The 21,672-nt window shown below is 42.0% G+C and overlaps 1 protein-coding gene across 39 annotated transcripts in view; it reads right to left on the bottom strand.

The window, feature by feature from the left end:
• Positions 1-21,672, bottom strand: part of clasp2 (cytoplasmic linker associated protein 2) — a 63,027-nt gene that overhangs the window by 16,143 nt on the left and 25,212 nt on the right. For 16 of the 39 annotated variants that reach the window (XM_037094092.1, XM_037094091.1, XM_037094100.1 and 13 more), the window contains 18 exons: positions 14,890-15,030; positions 11,892-11,965; positions 11,684-11,776; positions 11,240-11,385; positions 10,589-10,724; positions 10,427-10,497; positions 10,179-10,238; positions 9,976-10,053; positions 9,680-9,847; positions 8,758-8,798; positions 8,232-8,384; positions 7,155-7,172; positions 6,037-6,138; positions 5,744-5,770; positions 4,225-4,251; positions 2,128-2,301; positions 1,806-1,850; positions 177-284 (listed from right to left, as the gene is read on the bottom strand). In XM_037094092.1, coding sequence (XP_036949987.1) covers positions 177-284; positions 1,806-1,850; positions 2,128-2,301; positions 4,225-4,251; positions 5,744-5,770; positions 6,037-6,138; positions 7,155-7,172; positions 8,232-8,384; positions 8,758-8,798; positions 9,680-9,847; positions 9,976-10,053; positions 10,179-10,238; positions 10,427-10,497; positions 10,589-10,724; positions 11,240-11,385; positions 11,684-11,776; positions 11,892-11,965; positions 14,890-15,030 — 1,662 coding nt within the window. Of the gene's footprint in view, positions 1-176; positions 285-1,805; positions 1,851-2,127; positions 2,302-4,224; positions 4,252-5,743; positions 5,771-6,036; positions 6,139-7,154; positions 7,173-7,594; positions 7,619-8,231; positions 8,385-8,757; positions 8,799-9,679; positions 9,848-9,975; positions 10,054-10,178; positions 10,239-10,426; positions 10,498-10,588; positions 10,725-11,239; positions 11,386-11,683; positions 11,777-11,891; positions 11,966-14,889; positions 15,031-15,921; positions 16,119-21,672 lie in introns of those variants that run through there. The other 23 variants (XM_037094099.1, XM_037094128.1, XM_037094124.1 and 20 more) reach the window with 12 other exon arrangements.

The following is a 21,672-nucleotide window of genomic DNA, read 5'->3' as shown; positions in this document are numbered from 1 at the left end:
TGCTAAGATTTAAGAAGTTACATCAGATGCAGGATTTAATTAAAAGTCTACATCTCATCATCTCTTGGGTTTGAGCTGTGCAAAAAAAAAAAAAAAAAAAAAAAAGGGTTTCACTTCTCTCTTTTATTATCTTACTCATCATCCCTCCTGGGTATCCGTCCACTACTGCTACTCACCGAGGGGTGTGAAGGAGCGGACGGGGCTGGTGTCCCGGCTGCTCTCCCTGCTGGCCTCTCTGCTGCAGCCCTGACTCATACTGGGCCGAGGGATACGACTGCCCCGAGCTAACGCCACCCGGGTTACGACACCGCACCGCAGCAGAGGAAAAAGTGAATGGGGAAACAGGGGAAGGAAGAGCAGCGGAGGGAAGAAAAGTTGTAATAAGAACACAAAGGACAAAGAGGAGAGACGTAAAGAAGTAGAACAATAAAAAGAGGAGAGAGGGGAAGGTAACACCGATAGACATAAATAAGACAGAATAGGCAAAAGTGACACACAAGAGATGAGAGAGTACAGATCTACCGGCCCCAAGGGAGCATCTCAACAAAGTTTAGTCACTACTTAATCAATGGTAGATTAAGATTAGGGCAGCAAATAACATTTATTTTTATTATCAAATATTACTGCAATTATTGTAAAATATTTTTCAGTATGATTAATCTATTGATTATCACTTTGATTTATTGTGTTATTTAGTCTAAAAATTCCCCATCACAAATTGTTATACTTCAAGGTCTTTTAATGTTTTCTTTTTGTTAAAATGCATCAGCCGAATGGAACCTTTGAACCCAAGGTCTTTACTAACTTATTTTAATCTATCTGCACTGGTTTTGGTCTGGATATCTGATGGTTACACCGAAAGAACCAGAAACACTTGCTATAGCCCCCAGAGTCAAAAGGTGTTCCAAGATAAAGGCCAACATTTTGAAACACCAAAACCATTTTTGTTTCTGAAATCTTTTATCTATTGGGCTCAATCCAAGACCCAAAAATTTTCAGTATATGTTGATATAAAAAAAGGTTGCTTATGCAATTATTTAAATGAATAAGCAATTATCAGAATAGCTGCAGATTAATTTTCTGTCGACTGGCTAATCGAGTCGTCTTAAAATGCTGAGAACACCCTTCAAATCTTACATAAAACCCAAGGTGACATCTATAAATGACTTAATTTGTCTCACTAACAATCCAAGATGGGAAATATATTGAATGATCACTAGATGAGATGCACCCAAAAGAAGCACAGGACTTCTGGACTCACATTTAAAATGACAGACTGATCAACACTGCCTCTCAAACACAAACAGAGAGCAGAAAAGGAAGCAAATTGAGAAGAATTAAGCGCTTGACGGGGGTGGGCAAGCGGGAGGATCTGCGTATTCATTCAGTAGCATCGCAATCAACTTCACTGTTCATTGCTCTGTTCATCAGCATCTACCCAGCCAATCAGGGTTAATCACAGCCAACCAGCGGGGATACACGTAGCCCTGATGAAGCTCCACTGCTCTTGCTCAAAGGTTTTTTTTTCCCCATTGGCCATCAACAACAGGTTAGTGAAGAGAGGAAGGAGGTGTGCTCATAATGCGGGGACGTCTGCGGATCATTGGCACCCATCACCATAACAACACAGCCATGAAGTCAGAGACAGATCAGACAGCTCGATGGAGGGATTGGGGAGGAGGGAGAGGTTGTGCTTTGTAGTGTTGGATGTAGATAAATACTGAGGGGTGATTTTACGATGAGAATAGACAGATTGAGAATAGGAGGGTGAAAGCAGGATGGTCTGGTCGAGGCCGGGCCCTTACCTCCTCGGCTTGCTCCGTTGTAGATGGAACTAATGCTGGAAGGAGCTAGAAGACCGAAGCAAAAGGAAGAGGAGGAGGAGGACAGGAGAAGGAAAAGGTAGAGAGGGAGCAGGAGGGAAGAGCAAAGTTGAGATCCAAAAGCATGTGAACATTCTAACGTAGTAAGGTGCTGGTTAAGGCAATCATACAACATTTTGTTGAGTTCACTTGTTTGAAAACTGATAAAGGAAATATACCAAAAATAAGAACTTCATTTGCTAAGTTGTGAAGAATTAAATCATGTTGAGGCTTCCCATTTTCAAAATGGTAACTGTTAACTTACCAACAGACAGGCGGGTGGGGGAAGAGTCTCTGGAGCAGCCCTGGCTGCGGGGGATGCGGCTGCGCCTGTGTCCGTCCCCGGCGGCCCCGGCCAGCACCCTGTGGGCCCCTGAGCTCATGGTGCTCAGGGCCGTACTCGTCAGCACGCGACCTGGGGAGCCACTCCGACTGCCGGCTTGAGAGACGTAGAAAGAGAGAGGAGGAGAAAATACAAAGAGAAGGAGAGATAAAGTCAGAGCCTTACTCAGGCAAGCAGAAGCATCTGACAGTTTAAACTACAGAGAAATCCCCCCCTCTAAAGTGAGGATATTCATAAAACATTTTTAAATTTTTAAAAAAAAAGATGACTAGTTTCGTACAAATACAACTGACAGTTACTTCCACCCTATATTTAGAAGTACTAGTTTAAAACTATGGATCTGAAAAAAATAGACAAAATTTGACACGTAAACTTTACAGTGTTTGATGTCATTTGAAACAGGGTTCTTGGGGCTAGGACAGCGGAAACCCACACCAACAAATGAATGACAATGAGTTTAGATCTGTGCAAAAATGTTTTCATCTAAATAAATGAAGTGGAATTATATGACATTTTGTCTGAAGTTAAGACAGAACATTTGATAACAGGGTCTCACATTCTCCTCCCCATGACACCCTGTCTCCAAACACAACGCTCACAGTGTGTCTATTTCTACAATGGCTCACTTTACCATCAACCTGAAGACAAACAGCTGCTCTGCAGTGGTGAATATGAAGTGTGTGAAGGTTGTTGGCGAGCAAACTCAAAGGCTCCACGCGTGAAGCTGGGCCTTAACTGATTTCTACATGACTGAGAATGAGTACGCGGACCAGACTCTCTCACTCATTGACACACACAAACTCAACTAAAGCCACACACACACACACAAACTCAACACATGAACAGTCCACTTCTATGTACTACTACCTAGTGATACATACAGTAATCAGTCTAAGGGACAGGAAAAACTAAACAGGGATTGTTCTGGTGTGCAGAGGGAATCTCAATCGAAACTTGCACCTAATCACGTACAGACAACTTTAAACCAGTTTAACCTCCGTTTGACTTGTTTCCAGTCATCTCTTCTGTTTTTCATAATGTAGATTTTGTAAATGCATGTAGTACTATAAAAAAAGGCTGAGATTGTAGAAGAAGAGTACAGAATAAAAGATAGTTAACTGTACAGAAGGTGTTATTACACCAAACAAAACCTTAAAAAAAAGTTCTAACTTATTTGCTGCAGATTTAAAAGCACATCTTGGACACTGAATTTAAGTAGGCAAAGCTGTTTTGCTGCCTTCAAACATGAATCACATTCATTAAGGTGCATCTTTTGGTTTTCATGATTGCAGAGGTGACATTTTTAGGATTCACGAAAAGATGAAAGGTCATTTTTTTGGTGGATGGTAATTTATCATAATAATAATCATAAATAATCATAACAATGATAATCAGGAAAAGAAGGAGAAGAATCTTTATTTATGTCACATATAGATTCGACCTTCTTGCTGTGAGGCAACAGTACTAACCACAGCGCATGTTAAGTTAAGTTATATTGTAACTATTGTAATGGTCTGAGGAAAATGTTGATATTCCCAATAATGTTATCTTTTATCGTTCCCTGCTCTCCTTACCCGCTCCCTAGCTTGCTAAATTGATAGCCGTGGTTGCCTTAGGACAGAGTTGTCTATCCGAGGTGTCTTGCATCTTGAATGCCAGGCTCATCATGATCACGAATTCCCATGTTGTGACCACATCACAAATAACATTTGAAGGCAGCATTTTTCCTTTTTAAAGGGAAAATATAGTCTTTTCAATCCTTAGGCGACATCCAGGCACACATAAGAGTGCAGAGACACAAGGCTCCCAAAGCAGTGTGTTTAGCATGAGCATAAAACAGCCATGTTAACAATCTGTGACTACAAATCCCAGCATGCCTCAGCCAGAGTTCGAGGAGCATTAAGTGATCTTTCTGGGTGCACGTGAAGGAAGGAAGGAGGGAGGGAGGGTCAGGGCAACAGATGAGAGGCAGTAAAGATAAAGAGAGCGGGTAAAAAAGAAGTAGCGTTGTACTCTTACCACCAACAGGGGTAGCAGACTGAGATCCTGAGCCATTAAGCCCATTGGTTGGGAGGAGGGGGAAAGCAGAAGCGAGGGGGAAGGAACAGCAGATTAAACCAGATGAATTATGGGAGTTAGCGCAAAAAATAAATAAATAAATAAGGTGTCATGGGGGTTAGAACACGATGGAAGCGCATCCTGGTGTTCCATATCAAGAATGAAGGCGAAGCTGAAGCACTTTGATTAAATAAATCTAATTATTAAAGAGAAAACAAACACACACACTGAACCAGCTGTAGATGATAGCCTGGGAAAAAGCAGTGCATGTTGGGACAGCTGGCGTACGTATGAAGCGATGCCTGTTCACAATGAGGAAAGGAAAATGCCTCAAAAGTAAATATACTCAAAAACATCCACACACTCCATCACATGGACATACATAACACACGAATCTCTCCAAGCCTCCTTTTAGCTGCCATTTCCTCTGTTTCTGTTAGGCTGTTGTTCTGAGTTTTAGTCTTTCATCTAAATATCCAGATTGGCGCACTGGGTGGCAGTCCAATCGCTGTCCACTTTCGAAAACTGGTTTCCAAGCTGGCACTGCAGCCATCTCTCTAGTAAGCGGCAAGTATTTTTGGAGAGCAACAAGAACAAATCCGAAGTATTTTTAACAACCTAAATCAGTGGTTCCCAACCTTTTTCCTTCATGGATCAACGAGGAAACTGACAGACCCCGTGTCTAACTGTACAGTTATATCAATACATTCAATGTATAACAATACAGAACAAATGATAAACTGTGCAAATAACCCAAAGAGTGACAGCAGGATGTTGGTGCAAAATGAGTGAATAAAACTGATAGGAATTTGCAGATTATTTCAGGAATATGACCTCAGACATTAGTTTTCCCTCCTTTTTAGGAACTTTGTACACAATTCTCTGTCTGATGAATGATGCATTTTCCGTTCTCTAATAATCATACATACTAAGTGGGCTTCTTTTTGGACAAATTCAATTAGGTCTTCTGACTGCTTACAGGATGAGGCTGTTAAACTCTGTGAATGAAGCGTATGTTCAGTTTGTTATCTAACCCTTTTCCTCTGAGCTCATGTATCAAATGATATTCCTTACTTTAAAAATGACAACTGCATTTACATTTTCAGAGCTGAATGAAATATAAGCCTATTGTATATGTATAAAAAACAGTTTCAATATGGTAAAATCAAAGAGGCTTTACAATCCCCTGTGAAGCTTTGGTGATCCCCTAATGAGGTCAGGACCCTTAGGTTGGGAACCAGTGACCTAAATGACAGCCAGAGCCAGGCTAGATCAGCGTCAATAAGCTGTCCACCACACCATCCTCAGTGATGAGACACAGCATGCATCGGAAAAAACACACACATTAAATAACACGCACGCACACAGACTCGCTCTTCTTTCCACGAAAAACTGTGATCTGAATGAGAGCGATAGCAGGTGGGCCACCATTCCCACTGTGGTACACTGACACACACACTCTGACACACAAACAGAATACCTGGTGTGCAATCGGATTCGTCGGAACCTGAAGGCACAAAAACATTCACATGGAGCTTATCGTCACCGTGAAGGCAACAAGTCAAGAAACTCCACACACACTCCAAGAAGCTCTCTCTCTCTCTCCTTCTCTCCTTCTCTCTCTCTCTCCCTCTCTCTCTCTCTCTCACTCTCTCTCTCACTCTCACACATGCCATTTTGTTATTGTGTTTGTGATGATGCAAGTGGACTTGTTACCCAGAGTGTTTCACTCACATCTGGGTTTAAAATATTGCTGTGTGTTTTGGTACGTACGTTGTGACTGGGAGACCATCTTGGTGCGGCTGCGTCCTCGTGAGTCCACCTGGCTTGACACACTACTGGCGGTGGATAAGGGCTGCTTGGTACGTACGCGGCCTGTGTATATGCGGAGGGACAAATATGGTGAAAATACACACACAAAAGTACTGCTGTACTTCCTAGCACGTCTAGTCACTAACTGTTCGCAGCTGAATGAAGCAGAGAACCGGCTGAGACACATATCCTGCAGCAACAGCACATGAAGGCCGCATTACTGAACTGCTTTGGCTCTAATATGTGTTTTCTACATGGTTTGCCTTTAATAATGTTGACGATGATTTTCCTTTCTGTGCATTGAAAGAGAGAGAGCAGGGAAAAAAACATACTCCCCTTCTAGTTGTTGAAACTATTTTCTTGTCTGATACATTCTTCAGATACAGACTTTAAAACTAGTGAAACACTGGTATGGGATTGGTATTACAGATCCTTTTCAAATGTATTTTTTCTGTGCAGGTTGTAGGAAAGTAGGACAGTGATGTGGCCGCACTAAACTTTTTACATGGGCATTGAAATGAAAAGCAAGACGTTAGGATACGTGTTTCAGCCGTAAGAAGCACTACAGCTGATGAAAAGCAGCTAATGCTGGAAGCTGTTGGTCAGACTTTAGATCCTAAACTAGACACCCAGATTCAGCCAGGTCAGCAGACAGATAAATACACCAGGGATGCTTCAGTGGATAAGCAATCAGTGTAGGTGAAAAATAATGAGCTGGGTTATGACTACTTTCAGATTTTAAGTATGTACTCACAAAGTGTCACAAGTAATCTGATCACCGATCCACTTGCAAATGAAATTCTATTTTAATGTAAAGCCATTCTTTTAATCAAAATACTAACGGGAAAATAATCATGCATGATTAATGGTGGATCTCTGATGGTAATTAGTTTATGTTTTACTTTTCTACCATTTCAAATTGAGAGAACCACAGCACAAGACTCAAAATACACCGAATCTTGGTGGTTAATCTGCAGAGGACAACAAACTTGAACTCTAGGTATCAGTTTTGTTGACTTTCCCAACTAGAACATCCCTAAAACATGCCCCCACACACATCCACCTAACCAAAATCTTACCATTGTCTGACCTGGTCCCTACAGACAGACAAAGAAGGAGCAAGTTGTAAAGGACAAATTCCACCCAATATGTGTATAATAGAACTACAACAACACATCCTAGGCTTCCTCCTAAAACCTACATAGCTAAATGATGCAGTTTAATGCAGGTGTTTATGGTTAGATCATTCCTTTATCAAGAACAAACTGTAGTCAAGCAGAAGATGATCTTAGATGTGTAATTAATTTGATTTATGATGTTCTGAGCGGGATGGTGATACGAATGAGGGTCGAGCAACATAAAAGCTGACAGCAGGGGGCACTGTGGCCACACACTGCAAATAAAGGAGCTGACATGGAGGAGTGGTGGACTGGAATGAAGTAAGGGAAAAAGAAGTGAAAGGAAAAAAGAAAAAGCCCGAGCGGGTTGTAGCTGGTGAAGCAGAGTGAGATGATCTTACCATCCGTTTTATCAGAGGCATCATCTTTAGTAGCAAAGAGAGAGTGAAAGAAAGAAAGGAAGAAAGAGGAGGGAACAAACGAAGGGAAAGGATTGACACAAATGAATATCAAGAGGAAAGGATACAAAAGGAAAAGGAACCCAAGAAAAGAGAAATGAGAAAATGAACAAACACCATCAGTAAAGAGGAAACACAAAAGAATGAAAAGGTATACAGAATGTCAGACAGAAAAGAGAGGAGACACAAGAGAGGAGAGGAGCACAGTGTGTATTAGTTAAAGAACATCTGTCCAACAGAGAACCATGCAGATGCTGTGGTCAACATGGAAACATAGAGACAAACAAACACAGACGACAATATTCATCTACACAACATGCACACAGAGGATATCCACACCGAAACATATACAAGGAAGTGAGCAGGCAGCAGGCGAAGAGAGTAGAGCAGCGGAGAGGAGAGAGGCCAGTCCAAGCACTGAAGGGTGTGAGTGTAGGTCCCTTCCGATACGGTCGAGCTTTTACAGATTCTTCTCTTCAACCTGTCTGAAACTTGATCAGCACTAATTCTGAGCTGACTCATGCTGACCAACGTTTGCACTCTTTGATTAGCCGTCTAACTCGACTGACAGGGCCCTTACCCAGTGAGGAGTAGGAGCCAGGGGGCAGACGCCCCGCCGCCCTGGTCTGTCCAACGTGCCGGTGCTTAGCGACTGCTGCTGCGTTTACATCCACGTCACTACGGGAGCGCTGCAGGGAGGCCGACGAGACCCCACCCTTTGAACCCGCAGGGACTGATAGGACAGGAGGAGGAGGAGGAGGAGGAGGAGGAGGGATGGGAGGTGATGAGGGGGGATATATAAATCACAAACACATGCAGGCACCACAATACACAAACACAATACTGATACCATAAATAAATACACAAAACCAGCCAGACACACATACGCATGTGTGTGCGCACGTGTGTGTAGAAACATAACAGAAGTGGCTGGACAGGGGCTGGACACAGGCAGATGTAAATGAGAATGATGGGAGATGACTCTGTAGGAGCTGATGTCGTAATGTGTGTGTGCAGGAGATTTGTATTTGAGATTTGTATATGAGTGTGTGTGTGAATGTATGTGTATGAGTGTGTGTGTGTGCGTTTCCGTGTTTTTGACTCACCTCGCCCTGGAGCTGCTGACCACTTAGAAGTCAGAGGCCGACTGACAGAAGAAGGAGAAAAGTAGGTCAGACCACAACAAAAAGACACACGCAAGGAATCACAACAGTGATTTTGTGCTGCGTGACAAACGAGAAAATAAATAAATAACTTTTCTTTCCTCAATGACAAAATATAAACCAGCTCAGTCATTTCCCATGAAGTAGAGTGGCATGAAATTACACTGCTGTCTACAAACAACGTGCAGGGATCACCTCAAAAAGCTTCACCAGTCCACTTCTTGTAAACAAATGCACACTAACATAAGTTAAATGAGGCAGAAAGCACAAAATGAAAGTGGGTGATTCAGTGAATTTGTGCCAAATCAACTAACAATGATGATTTTTTCACATAAAACTGTCTCTTGTGTTGCAATGTATTTGTTATTCCTAATGATTCATACACAGTTATCGAATTCTAATTGTTTTTCCTCTGACATATTACTGGTCTTCCAATATTGTGAAAAAAAATAACAATAACACTTTGTAGCCAACAAATTATTGCTGCTTAATCTCTGAGTTTCAGCCACAGACAGCCAGTGAAATGCAGAACAGGCCTAAACAACAAAACCAAAATGCTGCGGTTAGACTGAGCATGTAACTCTCTGAATCTACTTTGAGAAATTTGACTGTTCCACTTCTTCAAAGCTTTAAAATTAGTGGGGGATTTTGTTCTTTCGAGTGGGCAGTTTTGCTGATCCTTAGCGCAGGAAAGCTGATGAGATGAGAGACTGAATGAGATATAAGGAAAGTAAACTAATTTGATCTATGTACACCTTCTGACAAAAAACATTTCTCAACAGGCAGTCCTAAAGTAACCCTGGAGGTGAGTGAAGTAGGTAAAGGTAAAGCGAGCTATAGAGGAGTAGTGCTGAGCGTTGATTACTTGAGGCTCTCTTGAGACGAGGACGAGGAGCGGTCGCTCTGGGGAAGTGAGGCCACACTGCCAGAGCTTTTCAGGTGGGACTGGAGTGTCCTCTGGTACGATGGCTCCAAGGAGTTGTAGAGAGCATCAGCCTCTCCTGTAAAGTGGTTCCTCAGACCCCAGTAGGCCCTGAGAGAAGAAGGAAGCAGAGACAGACAAAGAAATGAGGATGGGGAGGTGAGATATCCAACACTACTTTCTGCAAATAAATTCAATTTTCAGAAATGCCTCTGTGTGAATGTGTGTTTGTGTCTTACTTGCGAGCCTCTACTCTAGCTTCTGAATCTGCATCTCGAATTCCCTTCTTGATGCTCTCGACCAGAACTGTTATGTGCCTTCGAGGGAGGAGATACAAAAGGTGCATGAGTGAACAAGAAGAACAACAGGTTTCAAACATATTTTCTTCCTTTGTAAACCGCACTAATGTGAATCCTGCACAGTCAGAGTTGGCGGTACTCACCTCTCTAGAGAATGGGTTTGCCATTCCTGTAGCAGAAGGTCCAAGAAATCATAACAGCGCCTGGAAGAAACACATTTATGTTTATCATCCTCATTAACACAGAAAACATCACTTAACACCATCATTTTCAGGCATTTAATGAGTTTTAAGATGTTCATTATTTGAGACCTGCTAATTACCACACTTTTTCTGGGATCAATAAAGTAATTCTGTTTTAGCATCAACATCAGTGTTCCTGTTAATCTCACCTTCTTACAGCCACAGACTTGGATGTGCAGTTACTGGTTATCAGCGGGATGAGCCTGGGGACGTGGGTGTGCTGCAAAAAGGGGGAAAAAAACCCAATTCAAGACAAAATTCATCTTAACAAGACTGTTGAAAGAACTGATGCTCGTGTTTGCAAAACTCACTCGTATGATGATGCGGATAGCCGACACACCAGAGGTGGCCATGACTTTGGCACAGTTGGGGATGAGGTTGAACAGGACGGGAACGATGGCTTCCGCTCCATGGTCGAATTTATTCCCCAGCACTGTAGAGAGGTGGCTACAGGAACACACACAGAGAAATACTCAAAAAACATGCTATGATCACAGAACACAATCACAGTTGCGGGAAAAGCCATAATAAAAGGTTGAGCGTAATCTGATTAATGTTCATTATTCTTTATTCGATCCCCACAAAGTGGTTGCCGTTCTTCTGGGGTCCTAATTAGCATAACAACCGCATAGAGAACAAATTGGAATCACGCGGTATCAATTAATGAAATTAGCTCTAAACAAATACAATCAACAAAATGATCCGCCTATGCTAAAACAACAATCCCCCTTAAGGGAAAAAAACACTAAATGTTGTTTCATTTGTTGAAGCAGACTTTATTTTAATCTCTTTCAGGCTGTTAGGCAGTTTGTTCTGTTAGAGGTTCTTTTACCTTTAACAGTGATGTTTTCTGCACATGCGACAACTTATTAGAAGCGTATGGATAACCACTGCAAACTTTTCTCACTGGACTTTTGTACCTTCCATCGACAGCAGTGCCTGTAAAATCAATCAACACTTACGCCACAGTGATGCAGGCCTCGCGGACAACTTGTGAGCGCAGGTCTTTAGCTGACAGTTTGAAGGCTCCATCTAGGAGCCGTAGGTGCTGGTAGAAACAGTCATAGGTGGAAGCGCCTGCCACCAACAGTGAGCGGATCTTCTTCAGCTGCAAAAGCAACAAATTAAGAAAAACATTGTAAGACAGACACCAACAATGATCATTCTAGGTGCAAAATAGGTATTTTCTAGGGATGACCAAGTACTCCAAATTTTTAACTATGATTCAGAATGGGAATGGGAATGGGAATGGGTAGGGCTTAAACCAGAAGCTGCTGTTGCTGTATTCATTATTAATTAAATAACTATTCATAGAACATCATCACAATTAAGCTTCAGACCTATGTAGTATTTAGATTTAAATAACCGAAAAAACAAGGAAATGTGTTGAAGGTGAATCTACTGACAGCGCTGGCTCTCTGGTCCCAGTCATGTTTATCATCGGAGCAGATCTCTCGGATCTTGTTCAGGTTGTCCTCAAGATCCCTCGCTGAGTAGATCTGCATAGGGGAGAAGAGAAGGAAAAGACAAAAATGAAGACAGTCTCATAGTTTGGTTATAATTCGGTAAGAATGTGTGTGAATGTCTGCATTCATGCTCCTGTGTGCAGTGTACCTGGACAGAGGGGACGTCTGTGAATGATTTAATGAAGTCTTCTTCGTCAATCCCGCCAGCACTTTCCTTGGACACTAGAAAATCACAACAGAGTCCTTTAATATATGCACTTAGTTTTACTCAAAAAAAACACAAGCACACTTCGAATAGCATACACAGGCATAAAGGCACACTTAAGCCAGTGAGAGCAGCCTGCGTTTCTAATGGACTTCCTGGCAGTAATGAGCATGTCAATCATAACTCTCTAGGGGCTGGAGGCTCTGTGAGCCACACCTCCTACACCTCCAACTCCTAACTGGGGAAGCAGAGAGAGGAAGGAATGCTGAGACAAAGAAGGAAAAAAAGTGAGCAAGCAGGAGCTGAGAGCAATCTTAGAGGATGAGAATATCAATAAAAGTGACAGAGCTTATTAAAAGAGCTGACATCTACAGGAGAAGAAGAGACTGAAGGGAAGGCGTAAACATGGAGGAGAGTTTTAGTAAACAGAGAGAAAGATGGTGGAAATTCATCCTTTTCTTCTTTTCCCTGGAGTTAATTTTCACATCAGGCTATGCTACAAAGACATGTCATATCAAAACTCTGCATGAGCTTCAGAGCGCTGGGTGGCTGGCTACACTGATGTAGCTGGCTTGGTATCTGCAGGCACTATCCTCTGTTATTCTCAGGGAGTAACACGGTAGCAGCCTTGGCATGAAAGCCTGCTTTACAGCACTAATCAACATTTGTTATCATTTTTATTGCCGGTTTCAAGAAATGGAAAGGTCCATGTTAACAGGGAGAACTGCTGGGCGAGACAGCTGCCAAGCCACAGACCATTGCTCGAGATGGCGTTTCAACATTCTTCTGCGCGAACACAGTGGTGACAGAATCAGGTATCTTCAGCCAAAAAAAAAGATCTTTTGTGTCCTTAACTAAGTAGTTTTTCATGCCTAACCTAACCGGACCATAAGCACAGCACTGTCACAACATCAAATTGAAAATGTAATCCTAAGAAACATTAAGTTGTTACTTAATATCAGAAATGTTTGCAGAAACATGTATTGCCAACATTTATTCTGGCCATTGGGTTAAAAATAATCTTACTTGATCCTTCCAGATAAGGCTTAGACTTTTTCAAGCCCTGGACTTTTTTTCCTGCCAGTTATTGGCAAAATCGAGAAATCCGTCTGCTCTCTGAGTCCTGCTGTCAGGCGTTGCCAGTGTGTGTGGGCGTACCGTCATCTAAATGCAAATGCAGACAATGGGACCTCCCATCGTCGCCATAATCAAGCTAGCCTGATAGAACTGAGTTAAAAAAAAAAGCCAAGCTAATTCCCTGAAAAACAAAAACAGAAGAGGTTTATAAAAAGGTCAAGGTTTCAGGCCTGTAGCCGTGTGTGTGCAATACTCCCAGCATGCCCTTGTCTTCAGCCTCTAACAGTCGCTCCAAATCAATAACACTGTAATGATCCGAGAGACAAGAGATCACTGTCTTGTGTTTGCAACCAACAGAGCAGCGTAGCAGGACAGACTGCTCACTTGTAAAACACTTACACCTACACGTTTATGTGTGCATGTATGTGTGACATTGCTGACACATCAGAACGCTGCAGCAAATTCACTACACAGTTGTGGGAACGCAGCTTCCTTCCTATACAGAGCGAGAAAGGGACGGGAAGAATCGATACATGCAAACACTCGCGTCGTGTAGAGAGAGGAGGGTGAACTGACAGAGAGAAGGGGACTCTTTCGATGGGAAGGAGGATATAAACTGTTTCAAAGGCAGAATTTCTGAGTCAAGCAAGGCGATGAGGCTGATGATAAGAACATGAGATTGTGTCAGATTTCTGAGGAGACACAGAGGGAGAGTGTGTCTCCTTTTGCTTCCGCTATTGGTCTCAAAGTCTTCGACCAGGACAATTTGTCCCTATTCTGTGACCAGCAGTAATATACTGACAGAGAACCTAATTTAGAAGGCTGCATCTACATCCTGGTTGAGCATTACAGAACTGTCCCTTAGGGCATATAAGGTGAGCATAGGAAACCAAAAAGGAAAAACACAAAGAGCATAGACACTTTGGTTCAATGAGTTCACATCACACCCAAATAGCAAACCACAATTTCACACTGAGAGCATGTAAAAAAGTATTTTTCAGGTTGTACTTAATAAAAAAATATATCACATAACAATAACTATCATTATTCCTGTTCTAGTGCTCCAGTTACATATACTGACTTGTGTAATTCCAGCTGGGAAGTCATTCATGTTCCTGTCTGTACAAAAGTTAAACAATCATTTCCTAACAACAACTGGACTCTTCTAGCTGCGGGATGTCAAGTGTTGCGTTATTCATAAGCTCTACATAATCAATAGTGAAAGACAGGAAAGTGGTTAAGGCGACTTTCACATAGATAAGGGTAGGACTTGCCAACTGTTAAGATACTGATATCTTTAATTTGCCACTAGCTTTGAGTAACCACAGGCATACTAGCCATGAATGAGCAGTGGGGGTAACACATCAGAAAGTATTCAGATCACTTTTTCAGCTGTAACCAGTAACATAACATGTTTCTTTGGCACTGCAAGTAATCCATTATTTAGTTATGTTTTCAGAGAAGTAATCTGTGACTTTAAAAAAATCCATGCATTTTGTTCTTCCTTCTGTTGCTACAACAAACAGAAAAGGTAAATCCCAGATGCAGAAGCACTGTTTCTCTCTCTCTCTTTTTGGCAGGCGGTACACAGCTACCTTTGGATAACTCTGTTAACAAGCAGTGAAGACAGCCTCTGGTTTAATATCCCATGTTAAAACATGATGTACTGTAGGCTATATACGAGGCCAAACCCATGTTTTCTTGATCTCAATAGGCAACATGGTAAGCAGTAATCTTGTAATGTAACAGTTAATCTAAATAGTAAAACTAGCAAAAAATGTGAATGAGTGATAAAAATACCACTTTCTAAATACTGAAATGTTTCTTTTGCAAACAACGTGTAAATGCACAGCACATTCAGTACCTAGTTTGCTGCCAGTAGCGCTGGGCCTGCGTGCAGCGGAGGACTCTGCTGGCTTCTTGGGAACTTTTGGGACCTTGAAGGCGGCCTGGGCCGAGGAAGAACGATTCCCATCCACGCTGTCATCATCCTCAAAACTACGATCTGGAGAGACAGGATACAGGGTGTTAGGAGTGTTCATGTCCACACAAACTATTTTCATCAAAAAACAGGAACACTTATTTTTAATATATTCATGACATGCATAAGCATCATTAGAAACGATTAGAAATTACAGATTTGCAACTGGTTGAATTTCTCCTAAAACATTTCAAAGCACCTTGGTTTTCATTTGCCACTTTTATGTTGAGCATTAAGCAAAGCAGAAAGAAGGATGTAGTCTACAGAGAGCTTGGTCAGGAATCACTAAATCAATACTAATTACACACACACTGCTGAAGAAGAAAGGCAAACCCACACACATATACGATCCCATTTAACTGGCCAAAAAACACAGCTGACAATCAAGATGTCCACCCGTGCAACCAGTGACTGACAGATCTCTCTGGAACCAAAGACCCTCATGTTGCAGTAAATGCTAGCTGAAATTAGGCTAGCTAAAAAGCTAGCATTGAAACTTGAGATGCTCTTGCAACAATGGTGCAGCATTTTGATTGTAAATCTACCGGTGACACACACACACACACAAGCACAGAAGTCAACTGTGGAGATGAAAGTGTTGGCAGAGGAATGCAGTTGCGCTCCAGTCTCTCTGACAACCAGCCATGGAGAAATGCGCCAAAGCCACCACCCTACACCTTGACTCATACATCAGTTTACCTACACACAGGCAACATGCGCAATCAATTGACAGAAGCGCGCGTTTGTGTGTGTGTGTCTGTGCATACAAGCCAAATTTACACAGTTTAATCGCTGAGCATATTGTGACAAGCTTAGTAAATGCAAACTGGACATGTAAAGGAGCAAACATCCTTTACCGTGAAACAACTAAACACAGTCATCGATACACACACCCAGCTTCATCCCTGCACTCACAGTCACAGATCCGCTGGCAGATAAGACGCCTCATCCTTCTGGGAGGGCGTGGTATTGGGGTCCCCCCTCTTCTCCAAGTCGTACCCCAAGACACATACACACCCCTCACACACACTTCATTGAGGGGGCTACAGCTGCACGCACAAACACCTCACATCGCTGTCCGAAAACCCCTCCACCCATACAAGTGCCGGCATTTTCTTTCACTCTCTCTCTCTCCATCATTGCTCGCTCGCTCCCTCTCTCTCCCTCCCTCTCTCTCCCTCCCTCCCTCTTAGCATCTCTCCTCCTTCCCTCAGCAGCCTCACAGCCAATCAGACGGGAGGTGACATCATAGTGTTGCAGCCAGTGCGGAGGCAGGACTATGAATGTGTGTGATGGGAGAGAAAAGGGGAGAGCGAGACACACACAAGGACACTCTAGGAATATTAACAGGGCTGTGTCCCTGCCAGGCCAGCTAACCTAAACTCATTACCATTGACAACACACCCTCTCCATCTTCCTTAACCCACTCTCTCTCGAGATCCCCTCTCACAGACACACACACAGACACACACACAGTAACACATATACAAAATTGTCAACAACATCTTAACACACTTCTCTGCTGTGTTTTTACTCATGAGACAAGATACACGTTATTACATACATATTATTTATTCATTCCATCTTTCTTCATATACACAAAAGGACAAAGGATGGTGGAGCAATGATCAAAGGTGGGGTGTGGGGAGGGTGAAGGGGGAGAAGACCACACCCCTCCATCTGAGGCCTTGACCCTCCCACAGACGCACACATAGACAGTGACATGTTTTTGAACAATGATGTTCAAGTGTCAATGTTCAGCTTTAATTTCAGGGTGTTTGCATCTGTAGCTTTTTTCTAAAGCTGAACAGTTTTATGGGATCAAATCACATACAAATTTACTGCAACTCTAATGAGAGTCATTGTATTTATAACTAAGGTACTTTACGACCAGTGACTGACCAAACTCTTTAATCCACAGACATCAGCAGGTGTCGTATTGTGGTATTTTTGAACGCAGTGTGGTCCACAGCAAGTAAAGTACATTCAGTGGGATTGAAGTCTGACTAGTTCAGCTGCACCAGCCAGGAATTGTGGTGCTAAAAATAAAAAGGGCTACAATGTTGGTGAGACTGTTCACCCAATACAGAGGTAGACAGCGCCAAACATAACAGCTTATAGTGAACTTCAAATCACCATCACTGTTTATTTTGAAATGTAACATGATTAATTACACAGCCAAAATGTAATAATATTACAGTGTTACTATCCCAAACTTTAAGTTAAGGGATCCATACCATTTTCATTAAAGTGAAATTTTAATGATGTATCTAGGGATTCAATGGTTATGAAATTCTGAGCTGAAACTGGTGTTTAAAATAACAATTTGTCTAATAGCTGAAACTTTCTTCTGCTGTTTATTGTGTTTTTGTTGTCATTTAGTCCACCCTTTGTGCCAGGAAACAAACGGTTTAATATATTCTTCTAAAGTGAAAAAGAAAACTTCTAAAGCCCTTTTAGCCTGTTATACAAATATCTACTGAATGATAATCATTTTTAAATGCTTTGATAGCCTAACAATCTGATGATAAGGATGCCAAGAGCCAGTAGCTTATGAATGTTCCAGCAAAAACAGCTAAAATCATCGTCCACTGCTATTGATGAATGTCATCCTTACTTGGCGATGAGCCGCTAGCAGCCAAAAAGATGAAACTCAGTCAGTACCAGTGTGGAATAAATCAGTGCATCTCTGAGGTTTGGTCTTCCAATTACATCATATGAGCGATACTTCTGTTTCCAATTGACAAGTAATAGCATGCCATCATAGTGTCCTTGATATCTATTATTGGTCAGCATCAGGGGTCAAAGTTCAAGGGCCAAAGAGACAATGAGACCCTCCTTTGCATAATAACACCATTATGAAACAGGCTCTTTATATACCTTAAATGAATGCAGAAGTTATAGACGTACGGTTTGATCACAGGCACAAGTAGAACTGAATGAGTTCAGAGCATCAGATGTCAGTTTAGTGAACATAATTGCTTTCTAACAAAATTCACGGCCCAATTATAGCAATAATCAGTCATGCATGGAGGGTCTTAGCATTGATTAGCATCCATGTTAGCATGTTAGATGATTTGCATCTCCTGCTTTTGTCCAGTCAGACCCCATGGGAGTACATGTCTCCGGGTGAAGGGCAGAGCAAAGACACCAGAGAGAAAGAGAGATGGGGGGGTAGAGGATCCCTCATAGAGAGCAGACTGCACGCATGCAGTTGCCATGGCGACCTGTGCAGACCAGCTTCTCAGATGAATAGAGCAGCAAACAGGGGGAAAAAAAAGATGCTCAGTAAGCCCACTTGCGCACACACAACCACACCGATCCAATTTAGTTTAATCAACAGTTGGATTTACTGTTTATTCACTGACTTCAAGTTAGTTTATCAAATTAAAAACAGAATCTCGTTTGACGGGCAGGAAAGGCTGCTACAGCAACATGCAAGGTACACCACAGTACCAAATAACAGGCCACAACATGTAGTTAACAAGTCTGCATACACATGCAGAAACAGGCACACATACACCTACACAAAACACACACACACACTGAGAGATATCAGATCCAGCATGTACCAGGCAGCGTTGCCATGGAAACTCCAGGCCGAGCTCCCCTCCTCTCTCCATTTGAGTCCAAATAGAGGAGCAACATGAGGAGAGAAGACGACTGACTTAAATATACAGGTGTGATAGTTGACCGGACATAATCAACCAGTGGTCAACTCAAAGACATGTTAAACAACATCCCCGAAAACATGCACAAAAGCTCAGGTGTTTCAGTACCCAATCTTTGTGGAAATAATCTCAGAAACCCAAAAATAATCTGAATGGAGGAAGTGAAGTGAACCTCATGATGCATCGTTGTTTCGATTCTCCATCTCAATTTAAAAAGAAAGGGCTAAAAGGAAAGGGGAAACATTATTTGCTGATTAAATCACAAATCTGTGATCAGCAAATAAACATTCAGTTACGGCCACAAGGGGGCAGCACTAGCTCTATTCTAACCAGTGTGGTCCTATGGTTCCAACATCCTGAATAAACCTCAAAACACAGAGGGCATCTGTTTTTGGCATCTCACTGCATTACGGACAGGAAAGAGAATCAGAGCGAGAGAGTGTGTGCATTTAACACCCAAGAGAAACACAGAATTAAGTTGACCAGACACACTAAATCTTCCCAGATGTAACAGAGTCAGTCATGAATTTGTATTTAAGGTCTGTATTTAAGGATCATTGTTCATAACCCGACTAGAAATTTAGTGTGATAAATTTATGAAAACAAAATTTTAAAACTGATTTAAGACACTGAAGTCAAAGTAAATCACATTACTTCCCTGCTCACCAGACAGAACAGCAGTTACTGTTAACTCTGTAGTGACAAGAAGATGTAACAGTTAATTAACAACAACACAACAGTACTGATGTAAGTTTACAGTGTGCAAAAATAAATTTGCTCAGCCAACTGCACACATGCCAAAAGCCAACACAGTGCTTCTATCAGTATAAACCTATTTTCTGTCACTATCATTTATAGTCACATAATTCTATGCAAACCTTGCTTAAATTCTGTAACAGAAATGCCACTTTCTATTACAGAAGGTTAAGCTGTTATACCACACAGCTGCAGCCGTGCAGACACCATCACCCACATTACAGCTGAAAATCTCAACATGCCACTCAGAGCATAACCAGATATCTTCTGTGGAATACGATGTTCTACACAGAGAGCCTGTGTTTGTACTGATCTGCAGTAAGCTGCACGGGAACAGGCAACATCACATATTCCCACTCAGGAGCATGTGACAATGTACAGAGTCCCAAGAAGAAGATGACACACAGAGAGAGTATTTTGTCGCTGACTGGACAGCCCTCAGATGACACTGACTACTGGTAAAAAGGAGAACATGAGCACCGCTGTGAGAGCTGGTACGAAGCTGCGGAAAAGTTCATGACTGCACCAGATACAAAGTAAACTAGAACAAGTATGTTTGTTTATAGAAAATGAGACTATAGAACTCTTCCACACATGCAGTCTTTCCCATTTCCTTTATCGGATCATGTGTGAATCAGAGCAGGGATCGATCTATCACCAATTTCCTATCTCAAGACTGAGTTGCATTTTAGGGCAAATGCTGGTACCAGTACGTCATGGATGGCAGCAGTGATGTTCTAGGTAGAAGCACATAAAGGTAAAGTCCATCTAATAAAAGAGTGGATGATCCAATCACAAGACTCAGCTGAATAGTATTTAACAGCTCTTTCTTCCATTTTAGCATCAAACGATCTTTAAATTTTCCTTTTAATGTATCAACTCTGGGGTTTTGTTTGAAATACATCATTAACAAACATTAGTCTTCTCGTGTCCTTCTGAGTATTAAATAAACTGCAACAACATTTGCACCAGACAAAAAACAGCTTTTTGCGAACCATTTCTTCTTGTGTATTACAACTGTCTGCATTCATAAGTACCATTTCCTCCATCTGCCGGGCTGTCCCTTGCCCCATCAATTCCAGCATTGCCACTGCATGTATCAAAAAGGTGCAACACAGAAATGTCCGTAAATGTAGCTGAATGATTAAGAAGATCTGAAGATTATCCCAGTTATTTACTGGGAACTATGTTTGGAGGACAACACATATGTATGCTCCTGCAACACTGTTCAAGAAAAATTTACAAGCACGTACAACTAAAAAAGTACAATTAATTTTGTCTTTGAAACTAGTGATCATTGTGAGGGTAACTGCGTCTTCAGCAAGGGCTAGGACTAAATGTAGCATAAATATAAAGACATTAAATCTATGGAAGAAATGTGTGTTCTTCTTAGGATGGAGAGCTTTCTTATCAGTGCTGATAGCTGTCATTCGTAAGACTGATAAGAATGTGTACAAATGGCAGATGATTAGATGTTTCACTTTCAACCACACAGTTGTTTCTGGGACAGAGAGGAGAGAGGAGAGAGAACATTTGAGGTTTAGGTCTGGATTAGGAGACAGACTGCTCCATTTCCAGCACAGCTCAGGGAAAAGGAGCTCCTTAAATGAAAACACACACACACACACACACACACACACACACACACACACACACGCACACAGGTATAATTTGGGTCCCAATTCCAAGTCGGGGAGAGGGGTAAACCACAATATTCAGAGGAAAGCTTTGCCATGGCAACCAGCCTAGCCTGGAAACGGGGTCACGGTTTCCTTTGCAGAGCCTGAGATGCACTGAAGCAGAATGAGCATGTCTGCAAGAGAGTGAGTGTGTGGTTGAGTGTGTCAGTCCCTGTCAACACTGACATACTATGCAAGCAATGGAAGCTGCTGCTGATGGTCAGTTTGCAAGGCGCCCAGTATCTCTGGGCTTCTAAGGTATGTATGTGTGTGTGTGTGTGTGTGTGTGTGAGAGTGTGTGTTTGTATTCACACAAGCACATTTTCAGACCACACCAAGCAACACTGAGTAAGTGGTGAGTGATGCGCCAGCGGCACTGACATGCTTTACTTTCTAAGAGACAAACTTCAGAAGTGAGCTTTGTTCCTTAAAGGGCTTATACAGACAATTAATAATCAATCAATGTTCTTTTTTAAATGATTTATTCATTTAAGATTTGGAGGTCTTTATGTGCTATATGTCAGTCTGGAGTAACGGATTTGTGCCCTTCACAAAAAGGG

The sequence above is a fragment of the Acanthopagrus latus genome, chromosome 3 (genome assembly GCF_904848185.1).
Source record: "Acanthopagrus latus isolate v.2019 chromosome 3, fAcaLat1.1, whole genome shotgun sequence".
Taxonomy (NCBI): Eukaryota; Metazoa; Chordata; class Actinopteri; order Spariformes; family Sparidae; genus Acanthopagrus; species Acanthopagrus latus.
The sequence above is the reverse complement of the archived record's forward strand: the minus strand, read 5'-3'. Positions and strand labels throughout refer to the sequence as shown.